Source organism: Ranitomeya imitator, chromosome 6 (assembly GCF_032444005.1).
Source record: "Ranitomeya imitator isolate aRanImi1 chromosome 6, aRanImi1.pri, whole genome shotgun sequence".
Taxonomy (NCBI): Eukaryota; Metazoa; Chordata; class Amphibia; order Anura; family Dendrobatidae; genus Ranitomeya; species Ranitomeya imitator.
In genome coordinates, this window is record NC_091287.1 from 300,008,693 (window position 1) to 300,035,412 (window position 26,720).

A 26,720-nucleotide genomic window follows, 5' to 3' on the forward strand; every position below is an offset into this window, starting at 1 on the left:
GAAGGGGTTGTCAGAGCAGTGGACTACCCCTTTAAAATGTGCTAATGTGAGAGAGGCATTTAGTTGCATACAGGTTACCTTGATTCCTCTGTGACTTCGTGGACTGATACACACCTTGGTCTTGGAATGATCTTTGTTGGTTGGCCACTCTTGGTAAGGTGATTTTGCTTTTTAATTTCCTAAATTTTTATCTAATCTGTCCTCAGAAATCTTTGATACATTTCCACAAACGTGTTGTGAAGATCCTGTTCTTTCAATTAAACAGGTCACACACTCGCCTCGCACCTTACTGTCATCCCGTTAACTGAAAATATCGGACTTTAATTTCAAATTATCTGCTAATTCTAAAGGTTCACATACTTCTTCCACTCACAAATGTGATATTGGATCATTTTTCTAATCTAAAAAATTACAACTTATAATATTTTTGACTCATTTGTCTGATTTGGTTATCCTTGCTCAGGATTTGTGTCAAATTTAGATGTACTCTTAGGTCAAATTTATTCAGAAATATGGAGAATTCTGAAGATTCTCATACTTTGAAGTATTACTGTACACGGCATTTTATTGTTTTTAGGGTTTCTGGCATATTTTTTAAAATGCATCATGCTCAGGGTTTACATGTTCTTGCTGATATTTTACCATAGGCTTTTTATAGAAACATTAAGCTGTAATCGAATTTTGATATATATTCTTGTTTTTGTTGCTGCAGCCAGTTTTTATATATAATATTTTGCTCTAAATTTTAAAATAATTTGCTTTTTTTCCCTATAAGTCCTTAAAAACAAATGTTTAAAATTAAAAAGAAATCACAAATTGTTTTATAAAAACTGCCATAAAAAATTAACATTAATTATTCTTTAAAAGCTTTTTAAATTGTTGAAAAAAGGTATGAAATAGGTTTCCAACAAAATAGAGATCCAATTGGATTGTACTGATAGCTCCCCATATAAAACACTATATGTTTATGTACATAATTTGCTTTCTTGAGTGCATTGAACGTACCTGAATTTAAAAAAAAAACAGGTTGAATGACTTGAAGGCCATGAACAGCTTTATTATTATCATTACTATTATTCATTTTCCTAATTAATTAAAGACATGTTATGTTTATTTAAAATGTTCTACCAGCTTGTAGAGCATGCATGTAATAGACTACAGTGCGGCTGCTTGATCCTCATTTCATAAAACGAGCTTCCATTTCTACAGACATCTCCTGCAGTCTTTGCTCATTCCTGAGACTAATCTAAGGCTAAATTCTAGTTGATTTACTTTTATTGATTTATTTCAGCTTAGTTTGCCGTTCGTAGAATTCAGAGAAGGGCAGCAGACACGGTGAAATAAAGACAGAAACGGATCAACCAGCCTGCATTCTAGTCTATTACATGCAAGCTTTGGTGCATGCAACAAATCAGAATTTTCCATAAGAGTTTACCAGCTTGATACAAGTTTTGAGCGCTATACAGAAGTGATCTAATTAAATCGGTGATTTATGAGATGTTTTCAAATAGATAAGTGTTTTTGGATAATCACTGTGGAAAACTTTCTAAAAATCTTACAGCTCATGTTAATCATGTTTTCAAAATCTATATGGTAGTACATATTTAATAACCAGAAAATACTATTAGTTGTGGTAAAAGTTAACTATTTAGGCACATTTCGAATAGAGACTCTGGACTACAAAGGAAACACAAAGATTAATACATATATTATTTATTTTAAATTGAAACACAGCTTGATCCAAGCTAACGATAATAAATTTGCAAAATTTGCATTTTGGAAGATTTCATATGTCCAACTTTGAAGTGAAATAACCATCCAGTGAGTACAAGAAATACACATAACTGGCATCTTTATAAATAAGCATTGACCATGCTCTTGCTGAATATTTCAGTCACTATTAGCAAAATGTAATCAAATGAAAGTTGATATTATTGGATGATCCTCTCTTGGTTGTCAACTTCGTAATATGACTGGATCTTAATGACAGCCACATGCTCTTACCACCATGTTCCTGTATTTCTTAAGTATGACATTGGAGTTATCATCAAAATAAAGCACGGAGATGGCGTTTAACTTGGTTGGGGCACAGCATGGCTTTGGGACGTAGTCTGGATTCATAAGGTGGACCTGGTTAGTGAATGAAAATAAGACCAGTGTCAAACAGTAGTAGGGTATTATAAAACCATTAGATCTTTATCAAGAAGTTATAGCATAGTTAGTAAAAGTGTGCTACCACTCAGTGCTCCCCTATTAGAGATCGACCTTTATGAAGCACCAATAATCATAACAAGAACTGTGTGACTATACAGTACCACCTGCACCAATTTCCTTTCTTTCTTTATGCTCATTTCTTTAATTAGGATTGGTGGTTATGCTCTTTCTACAACCAACACAATGAAAGAGCCTAGGGAGGTAAGTAATCACTGAACCACAGCTAAGAACAATCAGCGACAGGTGCAGTCCGGCCACGAATTGGCTCGGGATTTCAACCACGCTTCGCTAATTGGTAATGCCCGGCCGGCCGAATCCTGTGTATTCATTGCATTATTCTGAAACCTTCATAAATAAACTACATACATATTCTAGAATACCCGATGCGTTAGAATCAGGCCACCATCTAGTTTCTTTATAATCGTGTCATCAACACTTCACTTCTACAAGTAAAACATGCAAATTTTGCAGCAAATGGTGCAAAATCTATGGTGTAAATTACTACACTTGTGAATCAGGCACTGTTTGGTGAATTTCTCATTAATCCATTTGTGATGAATTGTATTGATAAATGGACTCTGTTAGGTTACTTTTTTTGCACTGAAAAGTTTAATTAATTGTGTTTCTCAGCCCCATATACAATGGTTATCTAATGAACTAAAACTAGAGATGAGTGGATCGCTTCATGCAACCACGGTCCTGGTTAATGCACTGTTGACAGGAGCTATGCAAATTTCCTGATCTTTCGGGATCCTGGTCTCATCTCATAATTTGCTGTGCTGGTGCATCGTCACTGGTGCACCACATGATGCATAGATGAGAAATGCCACTCCAAGGAACCTAGAAGGTCAGGAAATTCTCGCTGCTCCTGTCCCCAGCCGGAGAGCACTGATCTGGACCGTGGATCGGGGTTGCACGAAGCCATCTGCTGATCTCTAACTGAGCCCAACTGATTGTATTTGCCTTCAGAACAACCCTATTAAATGTATTATGAACTATAATAAAAATGTTTGTAGTTTTTTCAGTAAAAACTATGCTATATAATTCATTTGAATTGAATTATTCTCATATCAACTTGTTCCATACATTACTTACCAGAGTTTGCACTATAGCGTGGTTTGTGGCATTCATGTGAGCATTCAATGGAAATGAGCATTCTCCTCCGCAATAGTTTGCAGCATAGCCTTTTGGTGCTATTATCCAGTCCTTTAAGACACAGAGATATAATTATCCCAAACAGCTATAAATATAAAAAGAGGCCACATAAAAGCAATGATCTGTACTACTAAAATCCCTTCAAAAACCAAAAAGTTGACAACTGCATTAACCGTTTGATGCTCACTGACAAAGAAGTGATGCAGCAATATCAGCAGCAAACTTCCACCCAACTACCGTATTTTTCGGACTAAAAGACGCACTTTTTCCCCCCAAAAAAAGGGGGGGAAATGGGGGGTGCGTCTAATAGTCGCAATGCAGGCTTACCTAGGTGGCAGAGGTGCGGTGGCAGAGGTCCGGTGGCAGAGGTGCGGTTGCGGGGGTGTGGCGGCAGAGGAGGCGCAGTAAGCGGGGTCCCTTTCCCCGGTATGGTGATGCAGCAGGCCCGGTATGCAGCAGAGCCGGGTGAATCCTCTTGTTAACGGTGGTGGCGGCCATTTTCCGGAGGCCGCACGTGCACAGATGGAGCGCTCTGCTTCCCGGGGCTTCAGGAAAATGGCCGCCGCGATCTCCATCTGCGCACGCGCGGCCTCCCGCGGCCATTTTCCTGAAGCCCCGGGAGCAGAGCGCTTCATCTGCACACGCGCGGCCTCAGGAAGATGGCCGCGCCCACCGATAACAAGAGGATTCACCCGGCTCTGCTGCATACCGGGCCTGCTGCATCACCATACCGGGGAAAGGGACCCCGCTTACTGCGCCTCCTCTGCCGCCACACCCCCGCCACCGCACCTCTGCCACCGCACCTCTACCACCTAGGTAAGCCTGCATGGTACGCCAGGGACCCCTCTCACGCCATACCTCTCACTGCACCTCCTGATCCCAGCACCTCCTGATCCCAGCACCTCCTGATCCCAGCACCTCCTGATCCCAGCACCTCCTGATCCCAGCACCTCCTGATCCCAGCACCTTCTCATCCCAGCATCACCCCACCTCTGCCGACACCTTGCCTCCTGTGACCCTGCTCTGCCACCGCCATAAGATACTGTAAATTCGGACAATAAGACGGACCCCCATGTTATAAAAAATCTTTTTTTCTGCAATTTTCACCCCAAATTTGGGGTGCGTCTTATGGTCCGGTGCGTCTTATAGTCCGAAAAATACGGTATATTATGGAACGCCTGCATATCGTTCAGTTTGACACACAGCAGCGATCAGAATCCTGCTGTTATGTCGTTGGTCGCTGCAGAAAGTCCAGCACTTTATTTTGTCGCTGGACTTCCTGCTGACATCGCTGAATCGGCGTGTGTGACGCCGATTCAGCGATGTCTTCGCTCGTAACCAGGGTAAACATCGGGTTACTAAGCGCAGGGCCGCGCTTAGTAACCCGATGTTTACCCTGGTTACCAGCGTAAAAGTAAAAAAAAAAAAACACTACATACTTACCTTCCGCTGTCTGTCCCTCGGCGCTCTGCTTCTCTGCCCTGTGTAAGCACAGCGGCCGGAAAGCAGAGGGGTGACGTCACCGCTGTGCTTTCCGACCGCTGTGCTTACACAGGGCAAATAAGCAGAGCGCCGAGGGACAGACAGCGGAAGGTAAGTATGTAGTGTTTTTTTTTTTTTTACTTTTACGCTGGTAACCAGGGTAAACATCGGGTTACTAAGCGTGGCCCTGCGCTTAGTAACCCGATGTTTACCCTGGTTACCGGCATAGTTGGTCGCTGGAGAGCTGTCTGTGTGACAGCTCTCCAGCGACCAAACAGCGACGCTGCAGCGATCCGGATCGTTGTCGGTATCGCTGCAGCGTCGCTTAGTGTGACGGTACCGTAAGAGAAACTACAACAATCCCTCACACTTAAAATCTGTGCCACTGACCCCCACCCCTTGCTTCCTCCCTCTAAGGCACTTTGGAATGCCCACTCCGTCTGCAACAAGCACCAAGTGATCCACGATCTCTTTACTTCCCGAAACCTTTCCTTCCTGGCCCTCACTGAGACCTAACGCCCCCCTGACACAGCTTCCCCTGCTGCACTGAGTTACGGTGGCCTCCAAATTACCCACACTCCTCCTTCTGGCAACAGACATGGCGGAGGAGTGGGCTTTCTTATTTCTAAAAACTGCTCCTTCAACCCTATCCAACCCCCACCCTCCCTTATCCTCCCTTCTTTCGAGGTTCACTCTGTCCGTATCTACTCTCCCTCTAATCTCCTAATGGCGGTCATATACCGACCACCGGGCTCAGCCACTGCCTTCTTTGACCAATTCTCCACCTGGCTTCTTCACTTCCTCTCTACTGACATCCCCACCATCATAATGGGCGAATTTAATATCACTACTGAAACCCGCCAGCCGGCAGCCTCCAAGCTCCTGGCCCTTACTTCATCCTTTGGACTCACTCAGTGGTCCTCCACAGCCACCCACACAGACGGACATACACTAGACCTCATCTTCACCCGCCTCTGTTCCTTATCTAATCTCACAACATCTCCGTTCCCCCTATCTGACCCCAATCTACTCACCTTCTCATCCTTGTCCTCCTCATCCGCCCTCCATGTCCATCCTCGCAGAAACCTCGCACACCTAGACATTCACAGACTCTCAGACTCTCTTCTACCCCTGTCCTCCATATCTTCACTCCATGACACTGACAGCGCTACCGCTTTCTATAACACCACCCTCAAATCAGCCATAGACTCAGTCGCCCCTCTCATGCATGGTAAAGTGCGACAAATAAATAGGCAAACCAGGCATAACAATCTCACCAAAAAACTTCAACTTCACTGCTTTCAAACAAGCTACACCTGCCTTCAAATTAGCCCTCACCTCTGCTAAACAGACCTACAGTTACGTCCATATATATTTGGACAGAGACAACATTTTTCTAGTTTTGGCTTTAGACACTACCACAATGAATTTTAAACAAAACAATTCAGATGCAGTTGAAGTTCAGACTTTCAGCTTTCATTTGAGGGTATCCACATTAAAATTGGATGAAGGGTTTAGGAGTTTCAGCTCCTTAACATGTGCCATCCTGTTTTTAAAGGGACCAAAAGTAATTGGACAGATTCAATAATTTTAAATAAAATGTTCATTTTTAGTACTTGGTTGAAAACCCTTTGTTGGCAATGACTGCCTGAAGTCTTGAATTCATGGACATCACCAGACGCTGTGTTTCCTCCTTTTTGATGCTCTGCCAGGCCTTCACTGCGGTGGTTTTCAGTTGCTGTTTGTTTGTGGGCCTTTCTGTCTGAAGTTTAGTCTTTAACCCCTTACCGGCATCGGACGTACTATACCGTCCGATGCCGGCTACCCTGCTTTGATGCAGGGCTCCGCGGTGAGCCCGCACCAAAGCCGGGACATGTCAGCTGTTTTGAACAGCTGACATGTGCCCGTAATAGGCGCGGGCAGAATCGCGATCTGCCCGCACCTATTAACTAGTTAAATGCCGCTGTCAAACGCAGACAGCGGCATTTAACTACCGCTTCCGGCCGGGCGGCCGGAAATGACGTCATCGCCGACCCCCGTCACATGATCGGGGGTCGGCGATGCTTGTGAATGGTAACCATAGAGGTCCTTGAGACCTCTATGGTTACTGATTGCCCGTCGCTGTGAGCGCCACCCTGTGGTCGGCGCTCACAGCACACGTGCAATTCTGCTACATAGCAGCGATCAGCAGATCGCTGCTATGTAGCAGAGCCGATCGTGCTATGCCTGCTTCTAGCCTCTCATGGAGGCTATTGAAGCATGGCAAAAGTTAAAAAAAAAGTTTAAAAAAAATGTGAAAAAAATAAAAAAAAACTTAAAAGTTTAAATCACCCCCCTTTCGCCCCAATCAAAATAAATCAATAAAAAAAAATCAAATCTACGCATATTTGGTATCGCCGCGCTCAGAATCGCCCGATCTATCAATTAAAAAAAAGTATTAACCTGATCGCTAAACAGCGTAGCGGGAAAAAAATTCGAAACGCCAGAATTACGTTTTTTTGGTCGCCGCGACATTGCATTAAAATGCAATAACGGGCGATCAAAAGAACGTATCTGCACCGAAATGCTATCATTAAAAACGTCATCTCGGCACGCAAAAAATAAGCCCTCAACCGACCCCAGATGATGAAAAATGGAGACGCTACGAGTATCTGAAAATGGCGCAATTTTTTTTTTTTTTTTTTAGCAAAGTTTGGAATTTTTTTTCACCACTTAGATAAAAAATAACCTAGTCATGTTTGGTGTCTATGAACTCGTAATGACCTGGAGAATCATAGTGGCAGGTCATTTTTAGCATTTAGTGAACCTAGCAAAAAAGCCAAACAAAAAACCAATGTGGGATTGCACTTTTTTTGCAATTTCACCGCACTTGGAATTTTTTTCCCGTTTTCTAGTACACGACATGCTAAAACCAATGATGTCGTTCAAAAGTACAACTCGTCCCGCAAAAAATAAGCCCTCACATGGCCAAATTGACGGAAAAATAAAAAAGTTATGGCTCTGGGAAGGAGGGGAGCGAGAAACGAACACGGAAAAACGAAAAATCCCCCGGTCATGAAGGGGTTAACAAGTGAAATGCATGCTCAATTGGGTTGAGATCAGGTGACTGACTTGGCCATTCAAGAACATTCCACTTCTTTGCTTTAATAAACTCCTGGGTTGCTTTGGCTTTATGTTTTGGGTCATGGTCCATCTGCAGTATGAAACAACGACCAATCAGTTTTGCTGCATTTGGCTGGATCTAAGCACACAGTATGTCTCTGAATACCTCAGAATTCATTCGCCTGCTTCTGTCCTGTGTCACATCATCAATAAACACTAGTGACCCAGTGCCACTGGCAGCCAAGCATGCCCAAGCCATCACACTGCCTCCACCATGTTTTCCAGATGATGTGGTATGCTTTGGATCATGAGCTGTACTACGCCTTCGCCATACTTTTCTCCTTCAATCATTCTGGTAGAGGTTGATCTTGGTTTCATCTGTCCAATAATGTTATTCCAGAACTGTGCTGGCTTTTTTAGATGTTTTTTAGCAAAGTCCAGTCTAGCCTTTTTATTCTTGATGCTTATGAGTGGCTTGCACCGCGCAGTGAACCCTCTGTATTTACTTTCATGCAGTCTTCTCTTTATGGTAGAATTGGATATTTATATGCCTACCTCCTGGAGTGTTGTTCACTTGGTTGGCTGTTGTGAAGGGGTTTATCTTCACCATGGAGATTATTCTGCGATCATCCACCACTGTTGTCTTCCGTGGGCGCCCAGGTCTTTTTGCATTGATGAGTTCACCAGTGCTTTCTTTCTTTCTCAGGATGTACCAAACTGTAGATTTTACCACTCCTAATACTGTAGCAATTTCTCGGATGGGTTTTTTTCTGTTTTCACAGCTTAAGGATGGCTTGTTTCACCTGCATGGAGAGCTCCTTTGACCGCATGTTTACTTCACAGCAAAACCTTCCAAATGCAAGCACCACACCTCAAATCAACTCCAGGCCTTTTATCTGCTTAATTGAGAATGACATAACGAAGGGATTGCCCACACCTGTCTATGAAGTAGCCTCGGAGTCAATTGTCCAATTACTTTTGGTCCCTTTAAAAACAGGGTGGCACATGTGAAGGAGCTCACACTTAGATAGGAGAAAAAAAAAAGGATCATCCCCGCGCTGCCGTGAGAAGAATTTCAAAAATTGTAGAGGTTTCAACGTGGTTTATTCTACGCATTTCAGGGTTCAGGTGACCCCTTCATCAGGACATACCACAAATATTGTACCATGTTAAGGAGCTGAAACTCCTAAACCCTTCATCCAATTTTAATGTGGATACCCTCAAATGAAAGCTGAAAGTCTGAACTTCAACTGCATCTGAATTGTTTTGTTTAAAATTCATTGTGGTAATGTCTATAACCAAAATTAGAAAAATGTTGTCTCTGTCCAAATATATATGGATGTGACTGTATTTCACAAACGTTGTATCTTCATTATCCTACAACCCAAAACAACTGTTCAGCACACTGAACTCTCTCTTCTGCCCACCACTGCCACCTCCAACTATCCTCATTTCTTCTGAGGACTTTGCCACCTACTTCAAAAACAAGATCGACCAAACAAGGCAAACCATTACAGTTCCCACACCCCAACCACTCCATATACCAGACCTCTGCCCTTCCCTAATAACCTCCCTCTCCAACATCACTGAAGGAGAGCTTACTCACCTCCTTCCAAATCACAACTCACCACCTGTGCACTTGACCCCATCCCTTCCCACCTGCTCCCCAACCTCACTAACACGCTCATTCCAGCCCTAACCCATCTCTTCAACCTATCGCTATCTTCTGGTACCTTCCCCTCTGCCTTCAAACATGCCACCATCACACCCATCCTCAAAAACAAACCTTGACCCAATTGCTATGCCCAGCTACCGCCCCATATCACTGCTCCCGTTTGTTTCAAAACTCCTTGAGCAGCAGCTCAACTTTCCTCCCATCTCTCATCTAATTCTCTCCTTGACAACCTCCAATCTGGCTTCTGCCCCCACCACTCCACCGAAACTGCCCTCACAAAAATTACTAATGACTTACTCACAGCAAAAGCTAACAGACAGTTCTCCATCCTCCTCCTTCTCGACCTGACCTCTGCCTTCGACACAGTCGACCACTGCCTATTGCTACAGAGTCTTTCTTCCCTTGGCATCAAAGACCTTGCCCTGTCCTGGATTGCCTCATACCTTTCCGACCGCACATTTAGCGTTTCCCACTCCCACACTACCTCCTCATCCTGCCCTCTCTCTGTTGGAGTCCCTCAAGGCTCTGTCCTAGGGCCCCTACTTTTTTCCATCTATACCCTTGGCTTAGGACATCTCCAAGTCCCATGGCTTCCAGTACCACCTGTATGCGGACAACACTCAGATCTACCTCTCTGACTCAGATGTCATCTCTCTGCTGTCCAGAATCCCAGAGTGTCTATCAGCCATATCCACCTACTTCACCTCTCGCTTCCTAAAACTCAATGTAGACAAAACTGAGCTCATCATCTTTCCCCCATCTTGCATATGGGGGCTACCTAATCTATCTATTATGGTAAATTGCATCACGCTCTCTCCCGCACCTGAAGTCTGCTGCCTCGGGGTAACTCTTGACTCTGCCCTGTCCTTCAAACCACACGTCCAAAGTCTTGCCACCTCCTGTCGCCTCCAGCTCATAAATGTTGCCAGAATCCATCCCTTCCTCAGCCCTCAATCTACTAAAACTCTTGTGCATGCCCTCACCAGCTCCCGCCTCGATTACTGCAACACCCTCTGTGGCCTCCCCGCTAACTCTCTTGCACCGCTCCAGTCAGTCCTCAACTCTGCTGCCCGGCTAATCCACCTCTCTACTCCCCTGCTTGTCCCCTCTGCAAATCCCTCCACTGACTCCAAATTCCCCAACGAATCCAGTTCAAACTACTAACACTGACCTGCAAAGCCATCAACAACCTGTCCCCTCCCTATATCTCTGAACTAATCTCCTAATATCTTCCTTCACATAATCTTCGATCCTCCCAAAACCTCCTACTTTCCTCCACACTTATTCATTCCTCACACAACCGCCTCCAAGATTTCTCCTGAATATCCCCCATCCTCTGGAATTCCACGCCTCAACACGATTATCCACCACCATCGGATCCTACAGATGAAACCTGAAAACCCATCTCTTCAGGAAAGCCTACAGCCTGCAATAACCATTCTGCCGCCTCACCACCACCCGAGCTGCCGCCTCACCACCACCAGAGCTGCCGCCCCCCGGCCTTCTGTCTCTTCCCTATTATCCCATAGAATGTAAGTCTGCAAAGACAGGGTCCTCTCCCCTCTGTACCAGTCTGTCATTGTAAATTTGTTTACTGTAAACGATATCTATAATTCTGTACGTAATCCCTTTCTCATGTACAGCACCATGGAATTAATGGTGCTATATAAATTAATAATAATAATAATAATAATGCATCAATCACAACAGTATGGCTTCACAGAAGAGTTTGAGTGAGGAACTTGTCCACACCAGACCTTTTACCAATTGTAAAGGTCAGGCACATTAAGTAGCAAAAAAGAAAAACAACAAACTGATTGAGTTGCTCCTGCTGCTCCAGGCCTGTTGAGTAGCTCCTATATCAGACAAGAATGGGACAAAATTCCTCTCCTAAAACTCCAGCAACTAGTCTCCTCACTTGTCAGATATGTACCAACTGTGATAAAAAGAGACGGGGATGCCACATAATGGTAGAAATGGCTCTGTCCCAACTTTTTTCTAAATTGGTTAATTTTTTTCAAATGAAATTGAAAAATATCTAACTTTTCACCTTCTGACCTGTGTTCGATGTTCTGTTTGAAAAAAATATGGCTATAAGGGTAAATTCACACAGGGCGTTTTTATGCAATTTTCAGCTGCTTTTTACAATACCAGCAAAGCCTATGAGATTTCGGAAATCTCATGCACACACATTGGTTTTTTGTTTGATCAGTATTTTGTGCTTTGCTGCATTTTTTGGACATAGAGCATGTCACTTCTTTCAGCGTTTTTGCTACGTTTTTTTACCCATTGACTTGAATGGGTGTTGAAAAAAACGCAGGTATCATTATTTGCTGCATTTTTGCTGCTGAAAATCCAAGGACATTAGCATGGACAAAGAAAAAAAATCGCACCAAATACGCAACAAAAAAGCACCCAAACCTGCGTTTTTGATGCAGCTTCTTTCCTGCCAAGATGATCAGGTTTTGCTGCAGAAAAAGGCAGCAAAAATGCCCTGTGTGAACTTACCCTAAGAGATTTCCAAATCATTGCATTCTTGTTTGTTTTTTTACATTTTACATAGTGTTCCAACTTTTTTGGAATTGAGATTGTACATTAGAGGTTCAAAAAGAAAGACATCAGGGTGGTGTGAGTAATGCTGAACTATGTTTTTTAGTCAGTCACTTTACATTTAGCTATATATTTTGTAATGCTGCGGTAGCAACCGTAGGCAGTGAAAAGGCAGTGACCCACAAAGTTCCAACACAAAGTCTCTTTAATGTGTTTCCTCACAGAATTAAAGTCCAATTCACACACAAGTGCATATCATTTCAGTGCATATCATTTCAGTGCATATAACTTCAGTGTGTATTATCAGTGTTCAGTTCACACCAGTTCATAGCACTACATATCATACTAGCTATTGAACCCGTTCTACGCCCGGGTGGCGAGCATTTATATTGGTATATGGTCTCCATCCTGGTATGTGCTGCTCCATCCTGCGTCCCCATCCTGTCATGCGCTGCTCCCATCCTGCGTCCCCATCCTGACATGTGCTGCTCCTTCCTGCGTCCCCATCCTGTCATGCGCTGCTCCCATCCTGTGTCCCCTTCCTGTCATGCGCTGCTCCCATCCTGCGTCCCCATCCTGTGATGCGCTGCTCCCATCCTGTGATGCGCTACTCCCATCCTGCGTCCCCATCCTGCCATGTGCTGTTCCATCCTGCGTCCCCATCCTTATGTGCTGCTCCATCCTGCGTCCCCATCCTTATGTGCTGCTCCATCCTGCGTCCCCATCCTTATGTGCTGCTGCATCCTGCGTCCCCATCCTTATATGTGCTGCTCCATCCTGCATCCCCATCCTGTTATGTGCTGCTCCCATCCTGCGTCCCCATCCTTATGTGCTGCTCCCATCCTGCGTCCCCATCCTTATGTGCTGCTCCATCCTGCGTCCCCATCCTTATGTGCTGCTGCATCCTGCGTCCCCATCCTTATGTGCTGCTCCATCCTGCGTCCCCATCCTTATGTGCTGCTCCATCCTGCGTCCCCATCCTTATGTGCTGCTGCATCCTGCCTCCCCATCCTGTTATGTGCTGCTGCATCCTGCGTCCCCATCCTTATGTGCTGCTCCATCCTGCGTCCCCATCCTTATGTGCTGCTCCATCCTGCGTCCCCATCCTTATGTGCTGCTCCATCCTGCGTCCCCATCCTTATGTGCTGCTCCATCCTGCGTCCCCATACTGCCTCTGACCCGCTCGGCGCCGAGTGCTGAGGGGCCTGAGCTGGCGGGGACACCGGCGCGCTGCGGTGGTCAGGTGACGGTATCGCCGCCAGCTCAGGCCCCCCAGCACTTGCTATACTCACCTGTCTGTCCCGTTCCATCGCTGAGCGCCGCCATCTTCCCGGTCTCCTGGCCGTGACTGTTCAGTCAGAGGGCGGCGACGGCGCGCATAAGCGCGTCACCGCGCCCTCTGAACTGAAGGTTACAGGCCGAAGACCGGGAAGATGGCGGCGCCCAGCGCTGGAACGGAGGACAGATGAATATAGGCGATACTCACCCTCCTGGCGGTCCTTGCTTCTTTGTTGGAGATCGCGGTGTGCGTTCAGTGTGAACGCACACCGCGATCTCCCGGGAGCGTCACTCTGTGAGGCCCAGACTGCGCCGGCGCTTGCGCCTGCGCAGTCTATAGAGGCTTCGGACAGAGTGACGCTCCCAGCGTTATATTATAGATGGCTTTTAGATTGCAGTCCCTAAAAACGCCAGACCTCTCCTTGTCCAGTATCCGTGGGGCGACCATGCACCATATTACAGTCTCCATACACAGCCTCATATGTTGCAGACACTACACACGCCATCCCTCCTCTGACTAGTTCCCGTGGGTGTCCTGCATCACTGTATCACAGTCTCTCTACTCACACAGCCGTACACAGGCAGGATATCCTCCGGATAGCAGCTGGGCACTATATCCACCTGTTTGCAATCGTTACCCATGCCAGTCCTTTTTCGGGCACAGGACATCCACCTCGGGGCACAGGACTGTCCACATCCGAGTCTTTTGGGCACAGGACTGTCCACATCCGAGACCAGTACCACGGACAACTTGCATCACTGTATAAGCTGCGAGAGCCAGGCAATTCAGCTGCCTTGGGTACTGGCTCTGCTGGCCTGTACCTCCATGCACTCAGCCAGCGCTCTGCAGGCCTCTGCGCTGCACACCAGCACACACCAGACTGACACTGACATTGCACCAGACACCTGACACACCCATACCCCTTACTGCAGGGCTTTTAACAAACAAACCTGTGGCTTCCTGCCACATGGAAAACCCGGAACGGAAATCCGTGACTCCCATGCACACCTATGGAATTTATTCGTTTTCAAGCACAACCTGGGGAGAACACACAGCGACCCCTACCTGTGACAAAAGTCACTACCTCACATTGCAATCACAGCTACACCTGCGACTGCCATTCACACCTATGGCCTTCATACACCTCTGTGCACATTCTGGGGAGCACAAACAGCACCCCCTAGCTGTAACAGGGGTCACTATATATATATATATATATATATATATATATATATCTTTCTGGCATCCCAGAATAATCTTTTAATCAATAATTTGATATAATCTCTGATTATGTGGCCCGCTGTCCTCACCTGCCAACCCAAGTCTTGAAAGCTGACATACAGCTCATGCTTCCGACACGCTGTTTTCAGGTCACTGCTGTTGTAATCTGTAAGTAATAACATATAATAATCATCAATATATGGAATAAAAAAGTGTGTGTATGTATATTTGTAAGTATATATATATGTGTGTGTATACAATATATACTATATGTATATATATATAAAATATATATACACATATGTATGTATGCATGTATACAGAGATGTGAAGATGTGTTACCCCTTTCTGATTTCCTATTCTTTTGCATGTTTGTCACACTTGAATGTTTCAAATCACCAAACATATTTAAATATCAGACAAAGATAACACAAATAAACACAAAATCCAGTTTTTAAATTAAGGTGTTTATTAAGGGAAAGAGAAGTCCAAACGTAAATAAATAATTTTAAAAAATGGCGTGGGGTCTCCCCTATTTTTGACAACCAACCTTGCTAAAGAAGACAGCTGGGGGCTCGTATTCTCAGGCTGGTAAGGGGCCATGGATATTGGCCCCCAGCCTAAAAATGGCAGCCCAAAGTTGCTCAGAAAAGGCACATCTATTAGATGCACCAATTCTGGCACTTTGCCCGGCTCTTCCCACTTGCCCTGTAGCGGTAGCAAGTGGGGTTCATATTTGTGGGGTTGATGTCACCTTTGTATTGTCCGGTGACATCAAGCCCCAAGGTTAGTAATGGAGAGGCGTCAATAAGACGCCCCCATTACTAACCACATAGTCACATTATATGAAAACACAGACACCAAGAACAAAACTCCTTTAATTGAAAAAATGACAGACTCCTTTAATAATCTAAACTAAACCATACTTATGACTTTGCCTAATTCCTTCAAAGCCCTCGTTCTGCTGTAATAAGCCAAAAATAAAAAAAACAACAATATCCCTCACCTGTCAGTCGTTCTGTCCCACGCCGTAATCAGTGTCTGGGGCAAAACAGTTTTCAACCTGGACGGTGCCAAAATGCGACCATTCAGGCTGAGAACCACTGGTGACTGAACAGCTGCGAGAGCAGCCTCAGTGACTGTGGCGGTGACGTCATCGAGGTTACCTCCGGTGACTGAGGCTCCGTTCCCAGTCGAGCTGAAGTGCCATGACCTCGGTGACAAACCCGCTAGCTCTGTCAGAAAAACTTTCATGCTTCTAGCGGGGATGTCACAGCAGTTCAGCCCAGCTGGGAACAGAGCCTCACTGACCAGAGGTAACCTTGATGACGTCACCATCGGTCTCTGAGGCTGCGCTCGCAGCAGTTCAGTCACCAGTGGTTCTCAGCCTGGAGAGTCGCATCTTGGCACCATCCAGGTTAAAAACACTTTATCGCCCAGGTATGGATTAAGGTGTGGGACAGAATGACAGACAGGTATGGTATATTGTTGTTTTTTTATTTTCGTTTTATCACAGGAGAACAAGGGCTTCGGTGGAATAGGCATTTAAATAAAAATGTAAAACTGTTTAATCTTATTTCAAATAAAGGACTTTATTCTGGCTGTGTCTTTATTTACCATGCAACTATAGGATTAGTAATGGAGAGGTGTCTTTTAGACACCTCTCCATTACTAATCCGTGGGCTTGATGTTACCTGACAATACAAAGGTGATATAAGCCCCACAAATATGAACCCCACTAGCCACAGCTACAGTGCAAGTGGGAAAAGCTGGGCAAAGTGCCAGAATTGGCACATATAATAGATGTATGCCTTTTCTGGGCAGCTGCGGGCTGCTATTTTTAGGCTGGGGGGGCAATATCCATGGCCCCTTACCAGCCTAAGAATACCAGCCCTCAGCTGTCTGCTTTAGCAAGGTTGGTTGTCAAAAATGGGGTGACCCCATGCCTTTTTAAAATTATTTAAATAATTAAAAAATACGGTGTGGGGACCCCTCTATTCTTGATAACCAGCCTTGCTGAAGCTGACAGCTGAGAGTTGCAGCCCCCGGCTGTGAGTTTTGCCTGGCTGTTTATAAAAAATACAGCTGAACCCACATTGTTTTTTTTTTCTAAATTATGTATTTACAACACAGGAGCTGCTGATGAATACTCCCATTCACCGCTCCTGCTCTCACTGTGTCGGATGAAGGGAACATTGTCCTATCAGCTGACACCAGTGACCGGATGTAAACTTTATACCTCAGATCACACATGAGTGCTCACGCTGTCTTTTGACAGCGTGGGAACCGCCGCTCTCTGACTGATAGGTATGATTTCACTGCCGATCAGAAGCTGTGTTTGCCACGCTGTCTTGCACATTACAGCTTAGCAAACACTGGATGTTTGGGCCCCCCATTTAAGCGAATGGGGTCGGTGTTCGGGTACTGTTCTGGTACCCAAACCCGAACGTTTTGTAACTCTTCGGCCGAATCTGCCAGACCCGAACATCCAGGTGTTCACCCATCTCTTCTCTCTAACAATCCTATTAGCAGCTCTCACTGAAATTTTGCTTGGTTTTCCAGACATTATCTTACTCTTCTGGTTAGCTGCCATTTCTTCCTGCTTTGGGGGCATCTGCCATTTTCATTTCCTGAGTGCTAGGCAGCTGCTTAAAAGAATCCATGGTTGCTGTTTTTGTCATAAGATTAAAGGAGGCTGGGTTTTTATAAAGCCAAGAAATTGGCATCACCTGGCCTTTCCTAACAATGATAGTGAACATGCCATAACCCTAACAGGCTAATTAAGGTCTGAAATGTTGGTCACAGTTATCTGAGCACACAAATCTCCAAGGGTAACCAAACTTTTGCATCGGACCTTTTTGTAATTTTTTAAATTACATTATATTTATAATATATATATTTTTTTGCCTAGAGTGCAAAGGAAATGTGTCATCTTTAACTTTAGGCTCTTTAGATATCATTTCATCTTCAACTTGGTTAACTGTTTGCAATAACTGTAATTTTGACCAGGGGTGTCCAAACGTTTACATGCCACTGTATATATTAGAGACACACACACATATTTACACATCCTACATAGTTAAATGTACATATTCAAGATCTGTATTTTTTACAAATAGAAATAATATTATATGTAAGATAGAAGGAGTTTTGTGTGGGAATTTTCTACTTGGCAGCCATAATTAGTTTGCACCCTGATTTATGGCATTTTAATAATTGCGTTCATTAAATTTCATTATGTTCCCTTTGGCTTCTGTATCTGATAATTAAAAGCAAACAGTTATGGTAATTGTTTCTCTACCCCCTTAATTTTTTTACAGCATTTCACAGCTGTGGTGTTCCAGTTTAAAACATATTCTGTATGACCTTTGGTCCAAACATTTCAGTGTGTAAGAAAAACAGAGGCATGGTAGAAATAAGAGTACAGGATTTGTATAATTTAAATAACAGTTGTTTAAAGCAGAATATAATTCAGATAATAAATCACCCAAACATAAAAGAAGTTCTAAATTATATATTATGTATACATAGGTTTTAAATGAAATCCTAAGCTACAAAAGACATCCAGGCAAATATATATGCAAGTAGAAGCTCCCATATATTAGCCCATTGGGGTCTACAGATGTGTCCTTCCTTACCTATTCTACTGGCTTGATGTATGCTTCCTTAACCCCTTTCTGACCTCGAACGGGATAGTACGTCCGAGGCCAGATCCCCTGCTTTGATGTGGGCTCTGGCGGTGAGCCCACATCAAAGCCGCGACATGTCAGCTGTTTTGAACAGCTGACATGTGCGCAAAATAGCGGCGAGTGGAATCGCGATCCACCCGCCACTACAAACTAGTTAAATGCCGCTGTCAAACGCTGACAGCAGCATTTAACTACCACTTCCGGCCGCGCGGCCGGAAATGCGGTCATCGCCGACCCCCATCACATGATCGGGGGTCAGCGATGCGTCAGGATAGTAACCATAGAGGTCATTGAGACCTCTATGGTTGAAAATGCCGGCTTGCTGTGAGCGCCACCCTGTGGTCGGCGCTCATAGCAAGCCTGCAATTCAGCTACATAGGAGCGATCTGATGATCGCTGCTATGTAGCAGAGCCGATCAGGCTATGCCAGCTTCTAGCCTCTCATGGAGGCTATTGAAGCATGGCAAAAGTAAAAAAAAGTTAAAAAAAATGTGAAATAAATAAAAAAAATATAAAAGTTTAAATCACCCCCTTTCGCCCCATTCAAAATAAAACAATAAAAATAAAATCAAATACACACATATTTGGTATTGCCGCGTTCCGAATCGCTCGATCTATCAATAAAAAAAGGTTTAACCTGATCGCTAAACGGCGTAGTGAGAAAAAAATTTGAAACGCCAAAATTATGGTTTTTTGGTCGCTGCGACATTGCATTAACATGCAATAACCGGCGATCAAAAGAACATATCTGCACCAAAATGGAATCAATAAAAACGTCAGCTGGGTACACACAAAAAATAAGCCATCACCAGACCTCAGATCACGAAAAATGGAGACGCTATGGGTATCGGAAAATGGCGCAAATTTTTTTTAGCAAAGTTTGGATTTTGTTTTCACCTCTTAGATAAAAAATAACCTAGACATGTTTGGTGTCTATGAACTCAGAATAACCTGGAGCATCATAATGGCAGGACAGTTTTAGCATTTAGTTAACCTAGCAAAAAAGCCAAACAAAAAACACGCATGGGAATGCACTTTTTTTTGCAATTTCACTGCACTTGGAATTTTTTTCCCATTTTCTAGTACACGGCATGGTAAAACCAATGACGTCGTTCAAAATTACAACTCGTCCCGCAAAAAATAAGCCTCCACATGGCCATATTGACAGAAAAATAAAAAAGTTATGGCTCTGGGAAGGAAGGAATGAAAAACGAACACGGAAAAATGGAAAATCCCAAGGTCATGAAGGGGTTAAAGAGATCCTGAACCGAAGATGGACCAAGCAGTGGCATGAAGTGTGTCATTTTAGAAAATCATCCAAACAGTAATAAAGTCATGCGCAAAATTAAGATCAGTAATATTAAGATGTCTATCCAAGCTTTGGTTGGAACAGATAAGGGCAAAGGAAGACCGGAAGTTGTTTGTCTGGATGGTTTAAAAAAGAGCAAGAAATACATTTTTTTATATTGTTTCTCCAAAATGATCACCAGCAAAAATGGGATAGGCGTTTCAAGGATAGCTTGACTCCGGGACATCCACGCAATTGAGAGAAATCAGCATAGAAACAAATGAGCAGCACTTTCACCATGATAACGCCTAACCTGATGACACACCAGAAAGTGATCTCCTGATTATGCCTCAAGACAGACATACATGGAGGCAATAATACATGAATTACATTTTGGATTTAAGATGTGGAATCAGGTTTTTATGCTGAATGAAAATAATAGCAAGAAATTTAGAAAGTGTCAATTGCACCAAAATTTATTTAGCTGCCTGTAGTTCATGATCTACAATCATGAATTTACTAGATGGTGGCCCGATTCTAATGCATCGGGTATTCTAGAATATGCATGTCCACGTAGTATATTGCCCAGCCACGTAGTATATTGCCCAGCCACGTAGTATATTGCCCAATCACGTAGTATATTGCCCAGCCACGTAGTATATTGCCCAGCCACTTAGTATATTGCCCAGCCACGTAGTATATTGCCCAGCCACGTAGTATATTGCCCAATCACGTAGTATATTGCCCAGCTACGTTGTATATTGCCCAGTCACGTAGTATATTGCCCAGCCACGTAGTATATTGCCCAACCACGTAGTATATTGCCCAGCCACATAGTATATTGCCCAGTCACGTAGTATATTGCCCAGCCACGTAGTATAATGCCCAGCCACGTAGTATATTGCCCAGCGACGTAGTATATTGCCCAGCCACATAGTATATTGCCCAGCTACGTAGTATATTGCCCAGCCACATAGTATATTGCCCAGCCACGTAGTATATTGCCCAGTCACGTAGTATATTGCCCAGCCACGTAATATATTGCCCAGCCACGTAGTATATTGTCCAGCAACGTAGTATATTGCCCAGCCACGTAGTATATTGCCCAGTTACGTAGTATATTGCCCAGTGACGTAGTATATTGCCCAGCCACGTAGTATATTGCCCAGCCACGTAGTATATTGCCCAGTTACGTAGTATATTGCCCAGTGACGTAGTATACAGCACAGAGCCACGTAGTCTGTTGCACAGCGACATAGTATACAGCACAGAGCCACATAGTATATTGCCCAGCCACGTAGTATACTGCACAGCTACGTAGTATATTGCCCAGCCACGTATGTCACAGGTTAAAAAATAAAAAATAAACATATACTCACCTTCCGAGGGCCCCTTGTAGTTCGGTCACATGACCGTGGCGTCATGGCAGGTCATTCTCGCGCAGGACCTGTGATGACATCGAGGTCACATGACCGTGACGTCATGGCAGGTCCTTCTCGTGCAGGCGCGCAGGGCCTGTGATGACGTCGCGGTCACATGACCGTGACGTCATGGCAGCTCATTCTCCCATACCATTCTTGGCACCGGAACCTGCCGGAGGTCACCAGAGCGTCGCGAAAGGTGAGTATATAATGATTTGTTATTTTTGTAATTATTTTTAACATTAGATGTTTTTACTATTGACGCTGCATAGGCAGCATCAATAGTAACAACTTGGTCACACAGGGTTAATAGCGGCGGTAACGGAGTGAGTTACCCGCGGCATAACGCGGTCCGTTACCGCTGGCATTAACCCTGTGTGAGCGGTGACTGCAGGGAGTATGGAGTGGGCGCTTGGTCGCGGCAGCCATGACAGGTAGCTGGCGAGACCAATCAGCGACTTGGATTCCATGACAGACAGAGGCCACGACCAATGAATATCCATGACAGAAAGACAGAAGGACAGAAGACGGAAGTGACCCTTAGACAATTATATAGTAGATTGTGGAGAATTTCATGGGGAAGAGGCTATACTTGTTGGGAGAGTACTACACTACACTCTAATGAAATAGGCATTAACCTACAGGAATTACAACCAGTTGGAATCCAGATGATGGAAAACTGAAACAGGAGTAAACCCAGTCTTGAAATACTCAAATGCTTGAATCACAAAAACTAGCCAATCCCTGGCATCCCAACCCCTTTGGGTGAGATCAGTGAGAGGTTTCAAACAACATTGAAGTAATTATGAATAAATTGACCATTGTTTTCCAAGAAAACAGGGAATCTCTCTGTAGAGCTTTTCACATAGGCTGTGCTTACTTCAAGACTGTGTAGGAAAGCTAGCAATATATCAATGTATAATATTTGGAGGTGCAGTTAACTTTGTTTTCTATAGTTGTGTTGTAATCCGGTAAAGGAATTTCATAGGAATTTCACAGGGTCCTTACTCGTGAGAGTGTGACATCTCTATATAGGGCTTCCATGGACTTCGCTCTAGCTACTTAGGTTACCAGATCTCAGGAATTTTCCTGGCACTCATCCTTTATCTCCTGTACAGCGTTCTGGACTTACACAGGTGTCCCTGGGTTGGAGCTCACAAAGTAGCCTGCTGGCAGGTAGAAAATCTGGCAGCAAGAAGGGTCGTTACCAAAAGTCACATCAGAGACAGATTAGGAAGCAAGCAGGTGTGGTTAAAATACAAACAGACATTAAATAGTCCAAATGGCACTGCAGCAGCAAAGGGCAGGAATTTGGACCACATGAAGCTAAACTTAATAACAAAGGGAAGCAGGTATATATGATCTTACATTTTAAGCAGCCACATCCAGGATTAACAGCAGGAATGCAAAGCAAAAGTTAATCTTCAAACTCCCAGCCAAGATTGTACCACAAGTCTGAAAATCACACTGGATCAACACTTTGATGTATTTTGGCCAAAAAGTAGAAAAAACTTTATTGATAACATTAAAAATGCAAAGATATTAAAAAAGTAGCCAATGGTGCTTGCAAATGAACCAAACAGTTAGAGTGGCACCACCATAGGGTAGACAAGACTAAAATTGCATGAATATAGCCCAAATTATGCAAAACAGCGTATAACCAGGGAAATGTAGCATGTATCATGTAGGGTGCCCAGAGGTATTTACCACCAATCCTAAGTAATACACTGATATTGCCCAAAGAGTAGAAAGACAAAGTGAAAGTAAATATGACTTACCAATGCCCAGGTGATAGTGCCACTGCCCCTACTCGCGTTTCGGCGGCGTGCCTTCATCAGGAAGGGTAGCATTATGACTAGTGATGAGCGAATATACTTGTTACTCGAGATTTCCTGAGCACACTCAGGTGTCCTCCGAGTATTTTTTAGTGCTCGGAAATTTATTTTTTATTGCCGCAGCTGAATGATTTACATCTGTTAGCCAGCATAAGTACATGTGGGGATTCCCAAGCAACAACGCAACCCCCACATGTACTTATGCTGCTAACAGATGTAAATCATTCAGCTACGGCAATAAAAACTAAATTTTCGAGCACTAAAAGATACTCGGAGGACACCCGAGCGTGCTCGGGAAATCTCGAGTAACGAGTATATTCGCTCATCACTAATCATGACCTAAACATGCTCCTTTTAAACCAAGAGTGAGCAATCATATTGCATCTTGCCCCAATCATGTGGCTGCAACAGGCAGGAAGTCAAAAGAGAGGATGCCGGTATTTGTAGTTTAAATTCAAAGGTGCTGACCAGATGGAAATTATTAAAATACCTAATCATTAGCCAAATCTCGGTGCATGCAACGCTGACACATCCGGATCAGATGAAGTCGATGAGTGCATCATGACGGGCAGCAAGACGCCGAGATCAGGCTGCAATCCACACGTGATCACATGTTGTTTAGGTCTTAATCAATGCATGGTCCCAAGGAGACATTTTTTTTTATATCCAGCCACAGCAATAGAGGACAACTTTTTTGGTGAACCCAAAGTCTCAGGCAGGTCTCACCTATTTGCAATGTCACACTGGTGGCAAAATCTACGAGTGCAAGGAAAGCAGTCTAAATGAGTAAACAAAAATGACTGAACTACACTGTGTGCAGAATTGTTAGGCAAGTTGTATTTTAGAGAATTATTTTTATTATTGATCAACAACTACTTTCTCAATCAACCCAAAAGACTCATAAATATCAAAGCTTAATTTTTTGGGAAGTTGGAGTGTTTTTTTTTTTTAGATTTGGCTATCTCAGGAGGATATCTGTTTGTGCAGGAAACTATTACTGTGCAGAATTATTAGGCAACTTAATAAAAACCAAATATATTCCCATCTCACTTGTTTATTTTCACCAGGTAAACCAATATAACTGCACAAAATTTAGAAATAAACATTTCTGACATGCAAAAACAAAACCCCAAAAAGTTAGTGACCAATATAGCAACCTTTCTTTATGATGACACTCAACAGCCTTCCATCCATAGATTCTGTCATTTGCTTGATCTGTTTACGATCAACATTGAGTGCAGCAGCCACCACAGCCTCACAGACACTGTTCCGAGAGGTGTACTGTTTTCCCTCCCTGTAGATCTCACATTTTATGAGGGACCACAGGTTCTCTACGGGGCTCAGATCAGGTTAACAACGGGGCCATGTCATTATTTTTTCTTCTTTGAGACCTTAACTGGCCAGCCAGGCTGTGAAGTAGTTGGAGGCATGTGATGGAGCATTGTCCTGCATGAAAATCATGTTTTTCTTGAATGATACTGACTTCTTCCAGTACCACTGCTTGAAGAAGTTGTCTTCCAGAAACTGGCAGTAGGTCTGGGAGTTGAGGTTCACTCCATCCTCAACTCGAAAAGGTCCCACAAGTTCATCTTTGATGATACCAGCCCATACCAGTACCCCACCTCCACCTTGCTGGCGTCTGAGTCAGAGTGGAGCTCTCTGCCCTTTACTGATCCAGCCTTTGGCCCATCCAGAGTCACTCTCATTTCATCTGTCAATAAAACCTTTGAAAAGTCAGTCTTAAGATATTTCTTGGCCAAGTTTTGACGTCTTATCTTATGTTTCTTGTTCAAAGTTGGTCTTTTTTTAGCCTTCCTTACCTTGGCCATGTCCCTGAGTATTTCACACCTTGTGCTTTTTGTTACTCCAGTAACGTTGCAGCTCTGAAATATGGCAAAACTGGTGGCAAATGGTATCTTGGCAGCTGCACGCTTGATTTTCCTTAATTCATGGACAGTTATTTTGCGCCTTTTTTGCCCAACACGCTTCTTGCGACCCTGTTAGCTATTTGCCATGAAACGCTTGATTGTTCAGTGATCACGCTTCAAAAGTTTGGCAATTTCAAGACTGCTGCATCCCTCTGCAAGACATCTCACAATTTTGGACTTTTCAGAGCCCGTCAAATCTCTCTTCTGACCCATTTTGCCAAAGGAAAGGAAGTTGCCTAATAATTAAGCACACCTTATATAGGGTTTTGATGTCATTAGACAACACCCCTCCTCATTACAGAGATGCACATCACCTGATTTACTTAATTGGTAGTTGGCTCTCAAGCCTGAACAGCTTGGAGTAGGACAAAATGTATAAAAAGTATCATGTGATCAATATACAACTTGCCTAATAATTCTGCACACAGTGTAGAAGGCAGTCCTGGAAGTAGTAGGGAATGCAATGAGGTGATTTGATAGGTTAAACAATATTGTTGGAGAATGGCATCTGAGCCAGGGTAGAAATAGCAGCACCTGATTACTGGAACAAAGGAGAATCTGGAGAGAGAATACCTCCCTGGCTTTCATGCAACGATAGGGAATCATGAACCCCTGCAAATAGTTGTGGATTCTAGTGCAAGATGATTCCCACCAAAGAATAATCACAGTTTAGTGGTTGTGGCACTGGTGCAAAGAAAGGACAGGAACAGAGTTAAGGGGTGTCAACATGAGGGCAGTACAGAAACCAAGCATAATATCCAAGTATTATAACATAAGTATACTTAAGAAAGAATCAAGTGTATATTTACAAGGCATGGAATAAAAAGGACAAGGCAGGAGTGTATAAGGAGAAGTAGTATAAGTACCAAGCATGAAACAGAGGGAAACAAAACATTATTTTTGTGTACCAATAGAGCCATGGTGTAAACCAAAATAAAATGAGGAAAAGTCAAGAAAAAAGGCCAAGGTCAAGAACAGGAGCAATGAAAGGGAATCTGTTAGCAGGTTTTTGCCATGCAATCTAAAGACAGGAGGAGATAGGGCTGAAACACAGAATTCAGGGATTTATCACTTGTCAAAGTGCGTGCGGTTTACTAACTGTGAAGGATTTATTACTCCTGTGATATGCAGCTGTCTATGGACTTTGTACATGTAGAGTCTGGTTTGGGCAGGCCTAGCTTTACAGCTCTGCTTCATTCATCGTTGGATTCAGCTTCTCTTTGTCTACATTATGCTGCTCTCAGATGAGGTAGCAAAAACCTGCTCACAGATTCCTTTAAATTGCAGTCCAAATGTAATAGGAACAAGGAGGCAGCAAGAAGAACCCTGATCAGAGGCAATAAAGTAAAGGATGATCTCAGCAATAACACATAGCTCAGACCTTGAAACAGCAGGAAACAAAACATTATTTTGCTGTACCAATAGAGCCGTGGTGTAAACTGATAATAATGTGGAAGAAACCAGGCTCAGACGGAAAAGATGACGATGAAGAACCAGGTTGCCTAAAAATCAGAAGCAGCCATCAAATGAAGCTGCGTCTGCTTACACGGATGCTCTAATGGAAATTGGTGAGGGAAGTAACAGAACTGCAACCTACGTGGGTTACACAGGCATAATAATATGCGAGAGAGAATCTTAAAAGCCACAACAATGCAAAATGGAAAAAGTTGTTTTTTGAGGTTGAAATTACTATATTAGGGAAATAGACATCCAGGAGGTTTGAGATATATATCTATATATATAACAACGAGTGTGTGTGTATCAATGATGATGTCATAATGGTTGTCATAGCGACAATGATGTCATAATAGGTTGCAATGGCGACGGTGATGTCATAATGGTTGCTATGGTAACAATGTCATAATAGGTTCTAATGGTGAT

At 43.7% G+C, this 26,720-nt stretch overlaps 1 protein-coding gene across 1 annotated transcript in view; it reads right to left on the reverse strand.

Annotated features, from left to right (window-relative positions):
• Positions 1-1,697: 1,697 nt before the first annotated feature.
• BMP6 (bone morphogenetic protein 6) overlaps positions 1,698-26,720 on the reverse strand; it is a 349,627-nt gene continuing 324,604 nt past the window's right edge. Inside the window, exons 5-7 of the mRNA XM_069730684.1 lie at positions 14,768-14,844; positions 3,310-3,420; positions 1,698-2,130 (exon numbers count right to left, since the gene is read on the reverse strand). Of these exons, the coding sequence (XP_069586785.1) occupies positions 1,981-2,130; positions 3,310-3,420; positions 14,768-14,844 (338 nt within the window). The 3' untranslated portion in view covers positions 1,698-1,980. The remainder of the gene's footprint in view (positions 2,131-3,309; positions 3,421-14,767; positions 14,845-26,720) is intronic.